General features: G+C 39.8%; 1 protein-coding gene across 2 annotated transcripts; it reads right to left on the bottom strand.

Annotated features, from left to right (window-relative positions):
- Positions 1-3705: 3705 nt before the first annotated feature.
- On the bottom strand, positions 3706-13437 carry LOC135468413 (uncharacterized protein C19orf47-like). Of its 2 annotated transcripts, none has more exons than XM_064746663.1 (9): positions 13415-13437; positions 11428-11639; positions 10753-10891; positions 10085-10174; positions 8540-8713; positions 7880-7983; positions 7130-7361; positions 6153-6383; positions 3706-4804 (listed from the first exon to the last, which is right to left on the bottom strand). In XM_064746663.1, the coding sequence occupies exons 1-9, from the start codon at positions 13425-13427 to the stop codon at positions 4662-4664; spliced, it is 1338 nt and encodes a 445-aa protein (XP_064602733.1). In that variant the 5' UTR covers positions 13428-13437; the 3' UTR covers positions 3706-4661. The 2 variants fall into 2 exon arrangements, with proteins under 2 accessions (XP_064602733.1, XP_064602734.1); XM_064746664.1 differs by having other exon boundaries at positions 8540-8710.
- Between the last annotated feature and the right edge of the window lie 107 nt (positions 13438-13544).

Raw genomic sequence — 13544 nt, 5'->3', positions numbered from 1 at the left:
ACCAAGAGCTGAGCTGTGTCACCCAGTTACTGTCACCAAGAGCAGAGCCGTGTCCCCCAGTTACTGTCACCAAGAGCAGAGATGTGTCCCCCAGTTACTGTCACCAAGAGCAGAGATGTGTCCCCCAGTTACTGTCACCAAGAGCAGAGCCGTGTCCCCCAGTTACTGTCACCAACAGCAGAGATGTGTCCCCCAGTTACTGTCACCAAGAGCAGAGCCGTGTCCCCCAGTTACTGTCACCAAGAGCAGAGATGTGTCCCCCAGTTACTGTCACCAAGAGCAGAGCCGTGCCCCCCAGTTACTGTCACCAAGAGCAGAGATGTGTCCCTCAGTTACTGTCACCAAGAGCAGAGCCATGTCCCCTAGTTACTGTCACCAAGACCAGAGTCAACAGGGGAATCCAGCAAATTCCCTGCTTGAGATTGGGATTTAATCCATAGGCCTACATGTATCTTGTGCATTCATCCAACTGAAGCTAGAATAGAAATAAACAGTTCACCTTTTAATGAAACAAAAAATGACCATGATAATGAACCTACTGATTCTTAAATGCCAACACTTTGTTCTATGTACTTTAATTCACATACATTGTTCATTTACAATAGCACCTAAACATATGCACACTTCTTACTTAACACGGTTAAACAACTAAAAAGTTGGTTCCATGCAGAACACAAGTCTCCTCTACTATCACTGAAAACAAAATGTAGCCTAACACCCAAATTAACCAAAAGTTGGGGATACAGTTCTGAGCTAATAGTAGAATTCCTATGTCAAATTGTGTAGAAAAGAGCTCTGTTAACGCCAAATGAAAATGGAAAACCGAAGAAGGTACCAGATAAATTAAAACATGTAATCTTGATAGTCAGTGGCAGCCTCACACTAATATTTTACTCATGAATTACACAACTTAGTCCTCCATGCCTTCACTTTCATACACATGTAATGACTTCAATGGCAAATTACATGCATATCACATCAGAATGAACATGGAGACATGTTGGGCTACACTGCATGATATCTTTCTACATTTTCATTAAAAAAGACCTTCTAACTACAATAGTCTTAAGTGTTGTGAATAGTGATATAATTTAACTTTTTGAAATGTGAAAACACAAAAAATAGAAGGCTTTCACGATGACAATGGTGATAATCCAGAAATCTGTCGCTTTCATGAAAATCAGCTCAGGTGGAGCAACTCTTGACTCATTTGACACAATTATGCCATCTAAAACTTTTCTGTGCAAACCTCAGGAAAAAAAACGTTAAAATTTGACAAAACTAGAGCACATCAATAAAATGTACAGTACACAGCCCTGTAAACATGGAACCAATTCTAACAATACTGCAGTGATAAACTGGGAAATAAATATCTAGAGGTGGTAAAACCAATACAAGATGACAGAGAACACGTAATGTACAAGGATAGTCATAACAATTTTTGAAAAGAACATGAAAAAAAAAATGGATAGAAAAAAAGTGCCAACAAAATTTTTAATAACATTGTGTATTCAGCAGTATTCATTATAACATTATAAGATATATGTATAGGCCTGTTACTCTTCATTACAACAGTGAGTACCACAGTACTCTCTGACCTAATACAGGTAATTCAGACAGTCTGCGCTTTATAACTAATAAGGCCGTGAAGTGTTTTACCTGCCATGCCAAGCGCTGACTAGTCACAGAACAGTCACATGAATGTCATCCAGTCTGTAAACCGAAGAATACAGTTGGCCTTGACAAAATCTCAAGCTATGCATTCTTCTGGGTAATCACCTTAAGCAATTCAGAGAACCCGGGTTTCTGGCAAGGAGCAGGAAGTGATAAACAACATGGAGATGAATGCTGATTTTTGCCGACTCCTAAAGTTTAGAGAACTACTGGACACCAAAACTATTACAGTTGAAGGCTACACATATTCTAATTACTTTTATTCAGAAAGAATTTCTTACCCATTCTTCATTTTTTGTATGCTAAAATTGTCTTCAGTGCCTATCTCATGTGGGTTAAATGTGACCAAAGAGTGGGCTAATGATTGGCTCAGAGCAGCTGTGACATCACTGCAAGACTAGGAGTTTGCTAATAACAGATGTCTCATCTTACTTTGAGAGATTAACTTTAAATTGTGTTTTTTACCAATCACAGGTTTCTGTTCCAAAGTACTTTTTACTTCCAGTGAAGACGTGAGGAGCCATGAAAACATGTGCCATGCGTGGCATACACTGAATTGACAGTCTGGCAAAATTCACTGACCAATCAGGAGATAACAGGCTGTGGTCTTTGACCAAAATGAGCAAATCAGTTACTTCGCTACACTCTCATAATTGCAGAGCTTTTTTCATAATGACCTCTATCCTATTCTATTGAATGTTTAATTTCCTTTACTGTATAAAAGCCTTCTGACTAGGCTCAGTTCAATGTTAAAAGATTTCAAATGGCATTCCAAACATTCCACTGGAAACTATTGTGAGCAAAATTTTCAAGAAACACTGGTAACCTTGACGTGAAAAATGTGATATATTTAGGTAGATTTGGAAGACGGGAGAACATTGCTGGACAAGAGTTACATATACACGCATGTCATCAGTTTCTACACAAAGTAATGGACATACATGTATGTACCAAGAAAACATTTTGTTTTCATCGCTGAAATTCAGTAAAAATCTGACTTTTGCATATAAAACAATAAGTTAATGAAGCTGCCCTTATCAATGGGTCATCAGCCGGCGAAGCCATCTTCACAAAGGGTCCTACATTCAACACCATGGCATGTTGCATGAACACCATGGCATGTTGCATGAACACCATGGCATGTTGCATGAACACCATGGCATGTTGCATGAACACCATGGCATGTTGCATGAACACCATAGCATGTTGCATGAACACCATAGCATGTTGAAACCAACCATGGCCACCTTGACACTTTATCTGTATTTGTATTTTTTTCTTCTCAAGACATACATATACACTATTCTATCCAATCCTCTGATACATACATATCTGCTTTTACTCTATGTTCTGAGCATAAGGTAACAACACAAATACCTTCATCAAAGTGGAGCAGATATTGAGTTTGTGTTGCTGGTCAGGTATTATTATTACAGTTAGTGGAGCGCACTACAATGTACAATGCCAAGAGGGACAAGATTTAATTCCCTTTGTAGAGTGCTGGTGAATCCCTTTGGAACACTAAAATACATGTACATTCATGTTTTGGTCAGGTCTTCAACTTTTGAAAAATAAAAGTTCCATTCAATCTCACAGTGAATGTTCCGTGCCAAAGAAACATATAAATATTCACTCAGCAATACAGGCAGAAAATTTCCAGCCACTCTATTTACAAGGAAGTTATATGGTCCAGGCTACTCCCTATATGGCTAATAGCTCTCACCTGGAACTAATGATCAAGTGAACTGACACTGCCTTATTGCACAGGGGAAAACAGCACAGCTCTTCAACAAAGGTGTAAATGCCTACATGTACATGACCAGCAAATTTCTTCTCAATATTTAAATATATAACAGTTCGTCATATAAATTTACTTCCATGATGAAGGTATTCTGATTCCCAGTGAGCCTGTACATATGGAATCAAGACCATACATGCCATAAACTTCTGAGTTCCACGTGAGCCTGTACATATGGAATCAAGACCATACATGCCATAAACTTCTGAGTTCCAAGTGAGCCTGTACATATGGAATCAAGACCATACATGCCATAAACTTCTGAGTTCATACTTTTCGTCATTCTGGCTAACTCCACATGTGACTCATGATGTACACTGTACAAACTCCTGACACATTCCTATTTCCTTAATGATTGCTCAACCTGTTCACACAACCTTCAAAAATTCTTTGTTGGGCATAACCCAAACTACCCTGGGTTGAGTTTCTTTTTATATTCTGACTGATGAAAATGATAAGGATAAAAAAAAATAGCACAGAGAGAAAATTTTAAAAAAGGGAAAAAAACTTAAAATCTCAATAAAAACTTTAAAGTAGAGCTCTGTTGTGGATGGCCATTTGAGTTACACCCAATAAACATATCTCCAGTAATGGCCTCAGCTGGCTATGTGTTCACAGCTACATGGTGTACCTGCACATGTACAATCACTGACAGCTCTATCCTACTAACACAGTTGATTGATCTTGTACTTTGATACATGACTCTGTAAATTCACATCCATGACCAGTGATTCAGGTACAGAATAACCTCAGCCACCAAGACAACACCACCTGGCCTTCATGCATATCATGCTAACATGACAGTAAACTCTGCCTATCATGACATGTTAACTTTTGCTGTCTACTGATGTCACAAGCCTGTAATCATTGACCTGATTTGGTCAAACTTGCTGTCCATTGAAGCTACATGTCTGTTTCGGTTGAGCCTAAGTGATCACACTTGCTGTCCATTGAAGCCACATGTCTGTTTCGGTTGACCCTATGTGATCACACTTGCTGTCCATTGAAGCCACATGTCTGTTTCGGTTGACCCTATGTGATCACACTAGCTGTCCATTGAAGCCACATGTCTGTTTTGGTTGACCCTATGTGATCACACTTGCTGTCCACTGAAGTCCCATATCTGTTTCGGTTGACCCTCTTTAATCAATTTGGTGTCCATTTAAGCCAAATGTCTGTAATTGTTTGATCAAACCTGCTGTCCTAGCCGTCCAAATACACCCTTGGACTTGGCCTCTTTTCCAGCCAATGAGGTTTTCTTCCCTGCCGTGGATGAGATTTCTTGACTAGAGCTGACTTCGGAATGACCGCCCAGCCGCGCTTTGACTCCACCTGCAAGAAGACAAAACAATGTTTAGGCTTGTGGAAAGTGAAGTATATTAGCAGATGTGCCTTGAACAACAGAGACTGAGGTTGTGTACATGACAGCAGAGACTGAGGTTGTGTACTTGACAACAGAGACTGGGGTTGTGTACTTGATAACAGAGACTGAAGTTGTGTACTTGACAGCAGAGACTGAGGTTGTGTACTTGACAACAGAGACTGAGGTTGTGTACTTGACAACAGAGACTGGGGTTGTGTACTTGATAACAGAGACTGAGGTTGTGTACTTGACAACAGAGACTGAGGTTGTGTACTTGACAACAGAGACTGAGGTTGTGTACTTGACAACAGAGACTGAGATTGTGTACTTGACAACAGAGACTGAGGTTGTGTACTTGACAACAGAGACTGAGGTAGTGTACATGAAAACAGAGACAAGTTGTGTACTTGACAACAGAGACTGAGCTTGTGTACTTGACAGCAGAGACTGAGGTTGTGTACTTGACAACAGAGACTGAGGTTGTGTACATGAAAAGAGAGATAGATTGTGTACTTGACAACAGAGACTGAGGTTGTGTACTTGACAACAGAAACTGGGGTTGTGTACTTGACAACAGCGACTGAGGTTTTGTACTTGACAACAGAAACTGAGGTTGTGTACTTGACAACAGAGACTGAGGTTGTGTACTTGACAATGGAGACTGAGGCTGTGTACTTGACAAGAGAGACTGAGGTTGTGTACTTGACAAGAGACACTGAGGGTGTGTACTTGACAGCAGACCCTTTTATCTGGGTGGTCTACAGTTTGAAGGAACAGACCATAGTTTTAAGGTCACCAGTGCACTACTGTCACTCAGAGCAACAAACTTTCGCTTGACTGATATACAACATTATACTCAATAATAATCTCATACAATGATGGTAAATTTCCTGGATGCAGGAAACCACACTGGATAGAGTACGCCATTAGCACTGGCTAAGTAAGCCAAATTTTCCACATGAACACAGATTTTTACATGCAGAGAGAGCTGGATGTGTATGTCATGTGTATGGAAGGCAGACATTGAACATCACATCACCTTCATGATATTAAATGTTCTTTTTCAAAGCATTTTACCCTTGATTATCGGTACAGGTTCCACCCTGTTTGAGGTTAATCTTAACTAAGTCTCTCTGGACATATCTTCAGTCACATGGTCCTACTAAACAGATGTTGTCTGCGAAAGATGTCCCATGAAAGGTGTCAGAGTGAGCCCTGAAGGTATGAAGTTATACAGTGAGAAGGCATCACACAGGACCACTGCATCACAACAGCACTGTGAGTAGTCTGGGGACACCTGCATAAACAAACACAAACCTGATTTTAGGCTGACTGCCTTGCCCTTCCCTGGGAATGGCCTGGTGTTCAGTGTGGTTTTGTTAACTTTGATGACAGACACCGACTTGCTGGAGGACACCATCCCGCTGGTGGTGCTGCTTGCTGGTGCGGACACCACACCTCCTAACCGATGCTTCACACTTTTGCTACCACTCGTCACTGTATCAGAGGCCAGGCTGCCATCACACTTGTCACTCACCACCACTTTACCTGTGCAACATAAAGCTTGCCATACAGATGTATGAAATCTTCTAACAGTTATGTTCAAAAATGTTGAGAGTTTAATACCGAAGTCACATAATGTTGAAGGCCATGAATGTACTATTCAAATCATCCTACTGAAAAGCTTACTTACACATACACTGTACATTGTATAGATTTGTGGGGTCCTCCATGGCTCAGTTGGTTAGCGCGCTACCACAGCGTAATGATCCAGGAGCCTCTCACCAATGCTGTCGCTGTGAGTTCAAGTCCAGCTCATGCTGGCTTCCTCTTCGGCCGTAAGTGGGAAGGTCTGTCGGCAAACTGCGGATGGTCGTTTGTTTCCCACGGGCTCTGCCCGGTTTCCACCCACCATAATGCTGGCTGCCGTCATATAAGTGAAATATTCTTGAATACGGTGTAAAACACCAATCAAATAAGTAAATAAATAAATAAGTATAGATTTGCATTCTTATATAAAGCCATGAATACCGTGCGCAGTTAAACAGGTATAGTTAAAGAAAAATAATCCTGAGATAAACACTCTTATTTTGATTATTTACTTATCCGACTATTCTTTAATGCCATACACAAGATTTTTTACCTGTACAAAGACAGTCGTTTTTATGGGTGGAGTAATTCAGAGTTCAGAAAACTGAGAAACTTTCCCACGTGTCACATACCTATATCCTCATCAGATAAGCAAAACTGCAGAAGACACCTTACATACACATGCATAAAATCTTAATACCTACCCAATCTGTCCTGCAGAGGATTTTTCAGTGTAACTTTAAATTTTGTTGTCTCAGTTTGTACAGCTGTCTTTGTTTTCTTCGGAGACGCTTTGAGCACACCTGCGTACTGTAAGGGGGGATCATTCTGGCACAAGGTATCATCATCATCATCAAGCAGATCTTGTGACGTTGATGTTGCTGCACGTTTTATAGTTGTCTTACCACCCAGACGTCTAAATACAGAAGATACATCCTGTGGATAAAAATACTGAGCAATAAACAAAAATAAAAGAGCTACCAAAAGCATCATTTGGTCATGCACATAACTATGTAGTCAAAGCTGTTTACTGCTTGAGGTTAATTTTCTGAGTATTTCAACATTTATTTATTTATTTATTTGATTGGTGTTTTACGCCGTACTCAGGAATATTTCACTTATACGACGGCGACCAGCATTATGGTGGGAGGAAACCGAGCAGAGCCCGGGGAAAACCCACGACCATCCACAGGTTGCTGTCAACATTTATGATCCATGCTCTACTCAAATGACTCACAGAGCTAAGTCAGCTACACACCAGTTACAGACCACAACATACTAAAGAATATTTCACCTTAACACGGCGGCCAAAATTATAGTTGGAGAAACCTGTCAAAGCCCAAGGGGACCCACAACCATCCACAGGTTGCTGGCAGACCTGTACACCAGAGTGCTCATTTATTAAAAACCTCACTTACCATCACCATGGAATCATCTATTGTCCTTAGCTTTACCTTATCCAACCCTGTAACCTTGACAAGCCCGGATATCCCATCCCCTGTGCCCGAGTCTTGTCCTAGGCGCTCAAACACCGAACTCTTCACACCGAGTCGAGTCTCTGAAAGGAAACAGAAATATGGAGATACAACAGAGTCAGGGCGAACACAGACGACTTCCACTTAGGCAAATGTAATTAGCCCAAAACATGTGCATACTGCACCTACCATCAGACAAGCAATACTGTCCAATATAAATTTAGCCATGGAATATAGCTAGCACCACGTTTCAAAATCATTTTCGATAACGAACACAACTTCACACCTATCAGTGAAGAATCATCAAAAGCAAAATTTTCCTGCTGTGAAGTGATAATATTCCTTATGTGACAATGGATTAGGCAGATATGATGTTGAGTTATGCAGGAATGACGTCATGCGCATTTGAAAGTAAGACATCATTTGTGGCTATACATCAGTAATGGGTAATGTCAAGTGTTCAATTAACAACAGTGGCTTTAATACAATGCATTTTTTTTACAATTTAAGAAAGCAATGCTAACTATCTCGATCCATGTCATTTTACCTTGTTTTTAGGACGTACAAGTCTTGACACTTTAGTAGCTCTTTAATCATTTTCCTGAACTTTTATTCAAATGATTAAAGAATTACAAATACCTGAAATTGATAGTCGTTTTTGCTGCTCCAGAATTTTCTTGGTTTTAGCCGTGGTTCCTGCAGGCATGAAGATCTTGTACTTGCCCTCATGCTCTGGAAAAACTCTGCGCACTTTGGGGACAGGGACCTCCTGCTGCCTGGCTGGGTTCAGACGGATGACTCCTATACTGGCTGCTGTCCAAATATGGGCAAAACACTACATTTACAGGGAAAACTACAATTAACAGGGAAAACTACCATTAACAAGGGGAAACAACACCAATAACAGGAGGGCGAGACTTACCGTTAACAGGGGAAACATTACCATTAACAGGAGGAAACCTTGTCATTAACAGGAGGAAATCCTGTCATTAACATGAGGAAACCCTGCAATTAACAGGGGACAACCTACCATTAACACGGGAAACCTACCATTAACAAGGACAACTCTGTCATTAAAAGATGGAACCTCTGCCATTAACAGATGGACAATTTACCATTAACATGCAGAAAACCTGCCATTAACAGAGGGACAACCTACCATTAACATGGAGAAACCTTGCCATTAACACGGGCACAACCTACCATTAACATGGAGAAACCCTGCCATTAACAGGGGCACAACCTCTCATTATCAGGGGGAACCATTAACCATTAACAGGGGGAGGGGAACCCCAACCTTATCCCTACTGTAATGTTAAGCCATTTGTTTGGTTGACTCCAGGAGATATAATGGAACGTGATACATTTTATTTATTTGATTGGTGTTTTACGTCGTACTCAAGGATATTTCACTTAAACGACTGTGGGCAGCATGTGAGCCCAGCTCGAACATCCACTGGTTGTGGGCAGACCTTCCCTTTTACAGTCTGAGAGGTTGCCAGCATAAGCTGGAATTGAACTCTCAGCGACCGTATTGGTGAGAGACTCCTGGGTCCATGTGCCGCACTGGCATGCTGACCATCTTGTCCACTGACTTCTAAAACTTGTCTGTTTTCTCATCATGAGCGACAATTCCAGAATGACTCATCTGGGAATATGCGTTCACTATGACTGGTTAGCAACAAGGGACAGACTTTCTCAGATTTTTGTGGAGTTTTTACCAATGGGTTGGAGCTCAAAGACGCAAAACAAATTTCGGCCAAAGACAAGTAAAATGTAATGGTGTACTAGGGTTGACAATTAAAGTATCATTTCTGTTTCCTTTGGTGGATTTTAGTATGCAGTGATAAATAACATTTTAAAATTTGAAAGAAAGTAATGTGAAATGAAAAGCAATTCAAGTCTAGCATGTGCCAATCAGAATACTTTGGGGATTTTTGCACTTCACAAAAGCAGTATGGATTATTTTTCAGTGAATGTTTGTCTTGTTGCTACCATTATATTGAAATTTCACAATCAATGCAACCATAACTCCAAGTCAGTTTATTATCACAAACTTGAACATAAGCTGTTTTCTATACCAACATTTTTGATCATTTGACACCAGCATTTAAAAAATTCTGCAATTTATCAGAAATGTACTACATTATATTCAAAAAAGATGTAAAATGAGTCCACCTGTACCTTTCTTGACAACAGTAGGAGGAGAGGGCTGGTTCATAGGAGCGGCCTGAGGATCATTCCCTATATAGTGGTCCACAATCCTACTGGCAGCTACAACAGGGGGCAATTAGTACTACATGTACCTGTACACAACATGCCTTCATACCACTGAATCATTGTGGGTGGTTAGCCACAAACATGATAAAGTGTCCACAAATAAAAATGAACAACATACAGTTTAATGTTATCATTGCTGAGATTTATATGTGATTATCGTCGTAATAAATTTTCAAAAACCTGAAAAATAGCCAAACTCCAGGTACGTGAATATTTGAGTTAGACCTTGACATGTACCTCTTTATCCTTAAATCTAGTTGATAAATTTAAATCTAGTTTATAAATTTTCTTTTTTCTTTTCACGTAACAAAAACACGCAAACGTGAGCAGTTCTCAAGGAAAACATTTTCCCATCATATACAGAAAGAAGGATTTCATGTGGATCACACCTTCAACACAACAATTAATACAAAAAGCCAAAAATCATTTCCTAACATTTTGTGATCTACTCCACTCTGATCCAGTTATGTAATGATGATGTTTTTGTTGGTTTATTACTCACACTAGTAATTTTCAGAAGATTTCAATTTTCAAAGTCAGAAGAGTTCTTCCTAGAGGATCTGATTATTTACCTGTGGATCTACCTTTCCTTCCTGGGGTGGGGCTGGATGTAGGTGAGGCTTTAGCCGCCTCCCTCACAGATGACACGGCCAGTATGCCATGGGAAAGTGGAGAGGAGCGAGATTCATGTAAAATTTTCTCCCGAGCATCCTGCATGAAAGGAGACCTCAATGAATAATCTGGGTGACTGGCCAAGGTAATTTCAAAAAAATTAAAAACAGAAGCAAACTGTATAGAACTTCACTCAGTGTTATTATTGAATTCCAAAAATGCTGATGACCGAAAAGTATGCTGTTGATTTGAAAGTTATTGCAACAGTGACTAAATAGTTGTATTAATCAACACAGGTACCAGCTATGAAGCAGACAGACAGAAATATGCAACTGTCTCTTATGAATGATTCATAAACTAGCCTTTTGTTATATGCTTCATATTTTGGCAATGGGGATTTTAAAGTGTCACTATGATCCCTCTTTTAACTATCTGTCTTGTTACAATTATAATTGCCAGCATCAGGTTGCAAGTATTGGTGCTTAGTTGTTTCCATCTTGTTTCTGTGACAGTGAGTAGTGATGTATGGTTGATATATATGACCATTACCGAACTACTACAAAGGTTACCCTATAGTGAACCTCCTATTTTGTAAATGTTCACTAAAGCTAATAGATATTACACTAGTTTTTCACCTGGACATGGACGGACTTGGCATGCTTGAGGATGGCAATGACATCCCCCAGGCGGGTAATGCCCATGTCATTCAGGTACTCCTTAGTCAGGTCCATCAACATCTCCTTCTGTATCCTGTTGTCAGCAAACGCAACAGCGTAGTTAGCTGCATCTCCAACAGGAACCCCAGCTGTCTTGAAGAACTTGATCCAGTAAGATGTGGTGGACATGTCTGCAGAAGAAACTGTTCATTATCAACCTGTAAGCTTCATGATCAGAGTTGTTACAGGCATTTCATAAGAAGAATTATGACTTTCCAACATCAATTCTGATTGGATTACTGAAGTCATGAAAATCAAAAGATGACCGTTAATGAATTGAATATGTTGTAATACTAACACTAATTCCACTGTATATACATGAAGATTCTCCAGCATATACAAAATCTATAGATTTTTTCTTCATCATTAGTAGCTAGGAAATTTATTCGTAACTATTAAGCATTTTACATGACTGTACCAGTCCACATGGTCATCAGGACAGGTCTCACATAACTTTCAGAGGGGTTTTAATAATAATATTCATAGTTTTGACGTGATGTCATTGCTGCTCATCAGCACTCTCTAGGGTCATGTGGGGAGATAATTCAGAGAGCTAAATGATCTCCCTCCTTATTTAACATTCTGACATAGCCTTGTCGGTTGACATTTAACCAGCCTCCAATCCTTTTGTGAGTGCGCAACTTCGAGAAGTGAGTACATCAAAAGTCAGACTTAGCTAGGAAAATGTATAAGTTTTAAGTTGGCATAACAGAAGAGAAATTATCTTGCCAGTTCTTCATTTTAGCCCGGTAGATGTGGAAGAGTTGAAATTTCAGAATTCTGACACCTGTGGTGCCTCACTCTAAATTTTCAGGTTTTATATTTTTCCATTAAAATGATAACACCATGTATGCAGAATAACACCATCGAACAAAGACAACAGCAATAATGACTTTAAAAGACAAAAGTCGTGTACTGAACACAATTTCCCACAGTTACTTCCCTTCAGCACTGTCTAGTGTTTAAGTCCAGTTTATTTAACATTTCAAAATTTATGTTTCACTTTGAGGGGGCAAGTCTTCTTGTAAACAACTCCAAAGTGTACTAAAATGTGGATATTTACGAATATTTCTGGCTGACAGGATGCAGGTTATATGTCAAAGACGGTACTAGGTTGATTACAGAGACAGATTTAGGCTTTATCAGCCAAAAAGTTTTGCGTTCAGAAAAGCCTGTGTCATCAGTTAAATGTCTACAGACCAACTGAATGTCAGAAATACAAAATACGGAGGTAGTACATTTAACATTGTCGAACTAGTTGTGACACTACTAGAGGAGTAAACAAGGCAGATTTACCCCAGGCGAGATAATCCTTTAACAATATTTTACTGTTAAAAAAATTAAATTTAAACCTTTCAGGTAAGAAATCCTTTCCAGAAAAGTACTGTAATAAGAATACTGGTATTTACATGTTTACTTATTTGATTGATGTTATATGCCATACTCAAGTATATTTCACTTCTATGACAGCGGCAAACATCATGGTGTGAGGACACGGGGCAAAGCTAACGCGAAATCCACAACCAGCCACAGGTTGCTGGAGGACCTTCCCACGTATATTACAGCCGGAGAATGAGCCACCATGAGATGGACTTAGTGCGTTGTAGTGTAGTAGAAATCAGCATTACCCCATATAAGCCCCATGTTATTTATCATCTCCTGCTCCTGAACCAATGATCGAATCTATCAATATAGTGAGTGGAACTACACTGCTTGTGTTGTTGTTGTTTCCACTACTTGACAACAAACGTTTTTTCTTCACCCTAACTGGCTTTTATAACATAAAACTGACTCACATTTAAAGTCCTGTATGTGACATTATATTGGTTACACTTTCAAAGAAATATCTCGACGTCATACAGGTAACAAAACGGTTTTCTGATCAACCAAATCGATACCAACTTACCTGAGGACTCCATAGCTGTTGCGTGTTCTCTACTTACAGGCATGTTTCTGTAAAAGCAACAGATTATGTGCAACCGTCTGATATGTCCCGAATACCCCCGAGCACAAGAGAAGGTCTCACCCAAGGGAGA

This window comes from Liolophura sinensis, chromosome 6 (assembly GCF_032854445.1).
Source record: "Liolophura sinensis isolate JHLJ2023 chromosome 6, CUHK_Ljap_v2, whole genome shotgun sequence".
In the NCBI taxonomy this organism is placed as follows: Eukaryota; Metazoa; Mollusca; class Polyplacophora; order Chitonida; family Chitonidae; genus Liolophura; species Liolophura sinensis.
This window is presented reverse-complemented; position numbering and strand designations above follow the sequence as displayed.

Bases quoted from the DNA above. Each gene is read 5' to 3' on its own strand.
- LOC135468413 (XM_064746663.1), bottom strand. The intron at 6,384-7,129 runs GTAGGTATTAAG...TATGTTGCACAG, and splicing joins TCCTCTGCAGGACAGATTGG to GTAAAGTGGTGGTGAGTGAC. The intron at 4,805-6,152 runs GTTTGTGTTTGT...GTCTTCTTGCAG, and splicing joins GGCAGTCAGCCTAAAATCAG to GTGGAGTCAAAGCGCGGCTG.